This window comes from Nelusetta ayraudi, unplaced genomic scaffold (genome assembly GCF_046127955.1).
Source record: "Nelusetta ayraudi isolate G7.1 ecotype Tasmania unplaced genomic scaffold, CSIRO-AGI_Nayr_v1 ptg000135l, whole genome shotgun sequence".
NCBI classification, from domain to species: Eukaryota; Metazoa; Chordata; class Actinopteri; order Tetraodontiformes; family Monacanthidae; genus Nelusetta; species Nelusetta ayraudi.
The window spans coordinates 13747501-13755781 of NW_027466185.1; the positions used below are offsets into that span (position 1 = coordinate 13747501).

Here is an 8281-nt window from a genome sequence, read left to right on the forward strand (position 1 = left end):
CAAGTGCGCAGTAGCAGCTCTGCTTGCGATCTACTCAGTCAAAGGAGTGAAGAAAACTAAAGAATATATGGCAGGGCGACAAACACATGATTAAAAATGATTAAAACCGTTTCATTTTATTGATCAATTTCCAATCACAAAAGAAGAATACTTTAAAACAAAAACAAAAAGCATTGCAGTGAGAACATGATATGCACCAATCCCAGCCATGTACAACACAATGATGAGTGTTGTTTGCTGTGCAACAAAATGCTTTCACATGAGCTAAGAAGTTCAACATGTTGGGAGAAATAATTGAAAAGTTTTGTCTTTTTAAAGCTGCAGGCATGACAGAGGACTGATGTCACCAAAACCGCTGAGCAAGAGAAGAATGTTTCTACCAAAATGTTGAATTAAACAATCTGGCAAAACACAATGAAGCTCATTTGTAAAAAATAACAATCACCAATAATTTTCTTTTTTTTTTTAAAAAGGATATAAATTTTCACATTCTCAATAATCCCAAACGTAATTACATTTGCAAGTGCTTTTAAATACACATTCAATCAAATAATAATACAATAACTAAATAAGTACCGCAAGAGATAGTTGCACTAACAATAAATAGGCTGGTGAGAATTTACACACAGGCACACAAAAACGTCAATTTGAATTCATCACACCGTGCACGTGATGTGCACCTTGAGGCGCATTAAGGCAAATTCAAAAACAAACAAACACATGACCACAGCTCAACGACTGATTGGCACGTCTGAATTGCAACTGACCTGTTGAGGCCTCCTCTAGCCAAGCCAAAGACCACTAATAGATTTGACTTGACTGGGTATTAACGATCACAATGCCATATTTAAAATGGCAACATGTGATTACACAACGAAGCAATAACTGATCAACTGACTGGCTCTGCAATCCCACCGACTTTCTGGACGGCTCCGCTTTCATTCACTGCTCTAACAGTGTTTTTGTTTGTTTTTTTAATTGTATAAACGGAGCTCACAGTTGCACAAATTAAAAAAAAAAAAAAAAAACAATCGTCCCTGCAAGACGACCAACTGTTCCAAGTGTGCAACACCTTTTCCACAGGTCTGGTATCAGACAGCGGGAGAAGAGTGGAGGCGAGTGTTGCGACTCCGGCAGAGTTGTGTTAACATATGCAGCAGCTGGACTACAAGGCTAGTAAAAGCTGATAAATGTTTCATCTGTGTGAGCAGACAACCACAGCGTGTATTTCTGCTTGGAGAGAGCACCCCCCCAACCCCCACCCCCGGATCTCTACGTGTGTATGTATCTCAGGTGGAAACGGCCTGGATTATTGATGCTGCCGCTTTCTGCTTGCGAGACCTGATTACATTTGAGAGTCAAAAACTCCACTGCGTGTTCAAATTCAACCGTTTGTCAAACTTTCTGGGTAAAGTACAGAGGCAAGTAGATTATGCCTTGTTTTATTTAATAATCACATTAAAAAAAATTCATGGCTAAAATCTAATTTCAAAAGATTTCACAGTTGAAATCTTGAAAGAAAGAAAAAAGAAGAAGTGGAAGACGAGTTTGTATGCAGAAGGTTTGTTGAAGGCTGATGGGGGCCAGATTCAGAAGCAAACCTACTAAATATTTTAGGAATAAAGTAGTGGTGTCTTTCCCATATTCACTCAGCACTGGAGGGAGGTGGGAGGGGCACACCGTCCTGAAAAATTGCCTGAGCCAATACAAAAATAACATGCTGGAGCAAAAAAAAAAAAAAAGAAAAAAAAAAGAAATATATAAATAAAAGAGGCCGCATTTCAATACATCCTGCAAAATGTGCTGCTTTCTGCCTGCTGCAAAATGTTCTCTCCGTGGAGGAGCAACAGCTCATTCTTGCATATTAAACTCAAGTGTAAATGCAAATTCGCTGACGCTCCAAGTAAAGCCATTAAAACCTGTGGAACGCCAGCTGAAATTCCCCCCCCACCCCCGTCCTCTTTTGCTCACAACTGGAAGCTCTCAGCAGAAAACATCACATCGTCGTCTCTCTTTAATAATTTGTATTTCAAGAGCTGCGGCTGTTGAATGGGGGCACTTTTTATTTTTTTTGGCCTGTGGGGCAACTTGCTGCAGAGAGTGAAATCTAACAAAGGGAGCGTGGGGAGAACGAGAGCAGATCCGATGAAGCCTCCGCTCACGTGACACACAATGGGACACGTGTAACAAATGCTGCGGCGGGAGCGACGGGTGAGCAAGAGCCGAGGAAGACCATTAACTAATTCAATTAAAGCCCTGCGAAGCTCCCCATCAGTCTCTGAAGTCACTGTGCGTCTTTTTCAGAGTCGCTTTCTTGCCCCGCTTTTGTCTTTGTGTGGTCATTTTATCAACTTGACCAGTGGCGTGGAACAAATGCTTTGGTCGAGGCATTGTTTTTTTTGGAAAAAAGTCAATGAGCTTCTTCGGTTATCACTCACGTTCAAACATCCAGGACACACACACACACACACACACACACACACACACACACACACACACACACACACACACACACACACACACACACACACACACACACACACACACACACATTTTTGCTGTTTTTGGAAACACAAACATGCAAACTCGCAACCTGTGACTCTCATTTTGAGGCTTCTCGCATCCAAGTTCTCCCACACTTTGGACAAAGCGTGTCCAGTGCGAGTCCATGACTGAATCCGCTTCGCTTGAGACTTCAGAACAGCTGCAGCAACACTTCGGGTCCCCACTCCATGGCCGTCTGAGCCACAGCGAACACGGCCGCCCCCAGCGTGGCCGACAGCCCCCACACGGCCATCTTCACCATCCTGTTCCCCTCCCCCCACAGCCGGCCCCCGTCCCGGGACAGGACCGCGTCCAGGCCTGGAGCGTGGAGAGGATACACGGGGGAGCAGAACAAAGAGGGTGGGGTCAGAGTTTGAGGGTTGTCAAGATGACTGTGAGGTACAGACGGGACACACGGAGGGCAACGGATGAGGAAGATTCACCACGGACACACACACACACACACACACTGCTAGAAAATCATCCCTGCAGAACCGCAACCTTCCTGCTGTGAGGTGACAGTGCAAAGCACTGAACCACCACGTCGCCCAAATAAACAAAAATGAAAAGTGAAATATGAAAAAGAAGAAATATGGTAGAAATGTGAAACGCTCACATGCGATACGTTTGGAAGCAAGACGTTCTTCACAAAAGCCACAGCATTGATTTTTGCAACGAGGGGAAAACAGGACAGAAGGAAACGCTTTGGAAGGCACTAAACTACCATTGTGATTGACTGAGGCATTTGTCTGCAGTGTGGAAGTTTGAAAAATTGAGACCGAGGAAAAAAATAGATCATTTTTTTCATGATGTAGTGTTTCGCATTCTGCATGGAAAAAAAATACTCCTGAAAGTAGGTTGAAAACATATTTGCATGCAAATCATTTGCATCAATAAATATCATCCAGTGTGCAATAGTATTTAGTGAATAGAATTTGAAAACCTAAACTAAAAATAAACACCTTAATGAGGGCAATAACTCAGATTTACTATCATAATAAAATGCCCATAAAGACACAATGAGGCTTTGAGTCCAATCAGCAGCCAATAGTCATCAGTTGTTAAAACCCCCAAACAAAACAACAACATTCAATTTAGTTTCTGCCACAGGGGGTGCTATAGATCTGCCCTTTCTCTGTATGTTTTGCACTTCATCTCTTTTACCGTTAATTGAATTTTGATGAAACAACAGGGAATAATGTGCAGCAATTTCAATATCACACTGTTTGGCCTGAAGGGGTTGGAGCGGCACGTTTGGCGGCTGCCTGTACAACACGCGCGACACCAAAGATCACATCTTCATGAAACCAGAGGGAATAACCATCTCTTTGTTCCGTTTTGGTAGGAAATTTAAATTTAATCTTGATTGGCCTGATGGGGGTGCTAAACCTTCTGGTATCTTGTTATTAATTGGCACAAAAGGGGGAGGCAGGGGGAGGAACATTTACTCTCTGCGCATTGTTAAGAATTAAATGGTGTGGATCAGCAAGTGGAACCCTCGTTCTTACAGTTCAAAAGTTGGCTTTCATCTCTAAATATATTTGAATATATCAGTAATGATGTTGAACAAACCTGGCATAGCGACTATTGATTTTTTTTTTACCTTGTCCGGAGGCAGTGGAGCCGGGAGTCTTGGTGAGGCGCTGGAGAACAGAGTCGGGCCTCTGGTCGAGGGTGGAGAGCTGGAACATCTGGAAGGTGCTGATGGAGATACTGGCAAAGAAACGGACGGAAAGGGGGGAATGGAGCGAGGTTAGGGGCGGTGGGGGAGGAGTCGGGGAAAGTCACTGGACACGAACGTGAAGGAGGACCGAGGAGCACGAAGACGGATGAAGACAAGTCAGTCATTTTTACGTTTTACGACTCTTTCGTTTTCTTTCTATCTTGTTTATTGAAAGCCATGATGGTGACGCATTCATGGGACGCGCGTAACTTTCAGGCCGAGTCAACAGCTCGCAGAGGTAATGTCACTTCCTGCTGTGAAGGATGGAGCTGATGAAAACTCAAGGACAGAGAGGGGGAGACTGATGTAGAGAGAGAACGTCTTATGGATTCATCGCTCTCAATTTAGAAAAAATATGGTTTCCCTCTCTGTGTGTGTGTATGTTTCACCTGTCTGTCTGCACACACACACACACACACACACACACACACACACACACACACACACACACACACACACACACACACACACACACACACACACACACACACACACACACCTTGGCGCGATTTAGAGCACCCTCTGTAGAGCACCCTCTGTAGAGCACCCTTTGTAAAACACCCTCTGTTGGCCATTGAGGAAATTACATCAACATTCATTTAACCGTCTGGGAATCATAGCAAAGGCACTGTATGAGATCTACTTTTAGTTTAAACAGATATTTAACCGTTTTTTTTTTTTTACCAGCTACCTTGGATGTGATCACCAAAAATGTGTAAATATGTGTTTTCACTTTCTGAAGTGCTCCTTTCACCTCTTGTGCGACTGCAGAGCTGCTCTCTTGGCCAGAAGCGACGGCGGGAACCGGTCAAACAGGTCCTGTGCCCGCGATATCAGCAGTTCGTACGGGAGATCCTGGGGAATTCGAGACAGGAGGTGGTGGACCATGGCCATGTCACACTCGCTCTGCTTCACCTCCTTCTCTCTGTGCAACACGATCTGAGGAGCAAGAGACGGGAGAACAGGTTCAACACCAGAAGCTGTGATTTGTACACCGGCTTCTACGACTCTTTACCGTGGCGGCAAGGTAGATGGGCATCAGCGGGTGCGACGAGAGGAAAAAGTCGTAAAGTCTCAGGGTGTGCTTGAAGTCTGAGAGCACGTGGCCAAACCATGTGATGAGCCACGACAGTGCAAAGATGGTCCCCACCTCAGCTCTGACAGGAAAGGTACACGTGTAGCGCGTCAAACAAAAAACATCGATTTCTTCCTGGGAAATGTGAAAACTGTGTTTAGTGCTGTTGTACTGAGAATGAGGCTAGTGCATTACAAATAACACTTTGATGACCTCTAGTGGTCAGTCCTGAAACTGAAAAGAAAAAATACCCAGCAGGTAGGCGTGTTTGCATTACCTTGTCATGAAGTCATGGAGCTCTCTGTCCACCTGTTCCAAAATTGGCATCAGATAGTTTAGAATGTGTTTTGTGCTGTCCATGGTTGGATCCATGAAATCCCTGCGGCCCGTGGAGACAAACACAGCATGCAAATGTTATTTACGAATGACTGTCAATATGGCTTATATTATCCCAACTGATCTAAAGGTGGGATTCCATTGACAAGAACAACCTGAGATGGTAATTTGACAGCGTGTCCAGCATGGCAATGGCCATTCGCTCCCCGACAACCAACAGCAGAGAGACGGCGACATCATGGTAGCCTTGGTAGTAGTACAGCTGCGGGTTACGTTTCAGGACGTCCAGAATGATGTCTATCAGTTGCTCCTGGAGCACAGCCCTCTCTGACGGCGGCATACCTGGGGAAAAGCCAAGGATCAGCACATGCAGCCTCACTGAATGGCCTTCCACGTGGAGAGAGCACGGGGTTCTCACTGACCCAGACAGCTGCTGGTTATGAACATCTTCATTTTATTTTTTGATTTCCAATTTGGGAAGAAAAAAAAAAAAGACACAAAACAAAAACACAGTGCAGCAAACATTATGTCATGTTTTAAACAGCAAAACAAACAAACGACAGCTGAGCCAAATTGGAAACTTGGCTCGCTTCTGGATTTGAGATTTTCACCAGATAACAGAGGTTATCTGCCACATCCAGTATGAACCTTCAGCATGTGTGCACACTGTGTTTTACAGTTGTTTCTTGTGCAGATATTAACAAGAATAAAATTACAAATAACATAAATTGTGATGGAAATGCACACACCTTTGGGAAATCGTTTCATGGACCTCCTGACATCCAAGACCACTTGGTTGTAGTCCTTATGATTCTTTCTCACATCTCGGCCTACAACAGAAGACGTTTAGTAAATCAAATTAAATTACACACTAGCTTTAGTTTTTATTAGTTACATTTTAGTTTTAAAATTTGCATAAATCAGTCACTGACCAGGTTTATGAGGCAGCTCATACACATTGATGTTCAGGAGTTTGGGCCAGACTTTCCTCCTGACTTCATCTGTGAGCAGGCCTCCCTTACTGGCTGCTGCATTCCTCAACGTTTCAATGTCCACTGGATCACTGCAAATCCAAAAGTGAGAATTGTTCAGCATTTTTCAAGTAATGCTTCAGCTTGTTTTACAATTAAATTACAATGGAAGGTATTCAACTTCACCCAAGACACAATCCAAGGAGTGTGAGACAGTGGGTGCAATACACAGGGGAAGGGGAATCTGTGACTAAGAACTTCACCTGATTAGAGCCTGATGGATTTGTGCCAACTTTTGCTTCTTCCCATTATCTGATTCTGCAAAAGGTGGGAGACAGTGTGACACTTTAAGAATCAAGAACCGTTTAATCGAGTGAGGAGCAGAAATAAGAGACAAAAGCCTGCAAAAATGTGAACATGCATGCTACAAAAAAAAGCTTTCATATCTGGTGAAACTATATGACATAAACTTGTATTTAAAATGAATTACTTGTGAAATGTCTAGCTGCAATTAGAAGTCCAGTGTTTGAACACAAAATGTGGTGCGGAACAGACATGTTCATTTTCCTGCAGAGCGAAAACAAGGGCAGCGGTTTTCTTTTGATCGCATTCTGCACAGTGGGAAAGCTTGCCTGGTAATAAAGTTTAGGAACTTACTGAGACTAACGGGGGAAATCGCAACATTTCTCAGGGTATTAGGGTCATGTGCGTCTTCTTCTATGGTTTGTGTGACGCTAGCTTGGAGCGGTAACAGCATTATGTACAGTGGTAACAGTTTGCCACGCAGACACGAGACTGCTCGAGTTTCGCCGTGTGCGTTTCAAATTCTGCTGGTTAACCACAGTGAACAAACGACTGGCTAAGAGTGAAGGGCAGTATGTATGTGAATGCCCCGAGACGTTTACAAAACACTACCTTCTTTTTGGGTGACTTACCTTTCGTGACACATCCATTCTCAGTTGCGCCAACTCCTGCGTTTTGTTTCTTCCTCTTTAGCCTTTTCATTCCCTTTAAAAGCCGACAACTGACTGAACAAGTGCGTTCTGTGCCATAAGCCAGTTACATAATAGGCGAAATTAGTACCTAAACGGGTTTTAAAAGACTGAAAATATCAAGCAGTGCCAGGTCAACTCTCCTAACAGCTGTCACAGAGAGCCTAACTAACTTAATAACTCAGCCACACTGCGATTGGTCAGAAGGAACACGTGATACCAGATTAACCGACAATTGGCTCCAATGGTACCATGCGGCAGGAGGACCTGGTCGGTTTCTGTAGTTTTGTAGTTCCTATGTGCTGCAAGTTTTATTTTTTATTTTTTATTTTAATTACTATTATTTTATTAACTTGAGAGACACTGGGGTTTCCTCACAGTTGCAGTGTTATCGTTGTATTTTTTTTTCGCCAATGACACTGTGATTTCAAATGTATAAAACGTCAAATTCTCCAGAATCTAAAATATAACATAATCTTAGTTTAAAAAGAGGAAGGACTTCGCTTTTCTCAATCAAAAATGTGATTACAATGCAGAATTAGGCATTGATCTTTGAATGGTGAGGGGATAAAAATCGAAAGAAAAATATGACGACTTTAGTAGAATCTGAAATAATTGCATGCGACTCAATCTCAGCCCC

General features: G+C 43.3%; 1 protein-coding gene across 1 annotated transcript; it reads right to left on the reverse strand.

Moving 5' to 3' along the window:
* Nucleotides 1-959: 959 nt before the first annotated feature.
* Nucleotides 960-7825, reverse strand: LOC142877433 (TBC1 domain family member 20). Its single transcript, XM_076012071.1, has 10 exons — nt 7585-7825; nt 6913-6967; nt 6611-6741; nt 6428-6508; nt 5834-6020; nt 5620-5721; nt 5283-5424; nt 5022-5206; nt 4148-4257; nt 960-2862 (listed from the first exon to the last, which is right to left on the reverse strand). The coding sequence occupies exons 1-10, from the start codon at nt 7652-7654 to the stop codon at nt 2696-2698; spliced, it is 1230 nt and encodes a 409-aa protein (XP_075868186.1). The 5' UTR covers nt 7655-7825; the 3' UTR covers nt 960-2695.
* Between the last annotated feature and the right edge of the window lie 456 nt (nt 7826-8281).

Coding starts and splice junctions, on each gene's coding strand:
- LOC142877433 (XM_076012071.1), bottom strand. CDS start 7,654: ATGAAAAGGCTAAAGAGGAAGAAACAAAACGCAGGAGTTGGCGCAACT. Junction 6,968..7,584: donor GAATGGATGTGTCACGAAAG/GTAAGTCACCCA, acceptor CACCTTTTGCAG/AATCAGATAATGGGAAGAAG. Junction 6,021..6,427: donor CATGAAACGATTTCCCAAAG/GTGTGTGCATTT, acceptor GCTTTTCCCCAG/GTATGCCGCCGTCAGAGAGG.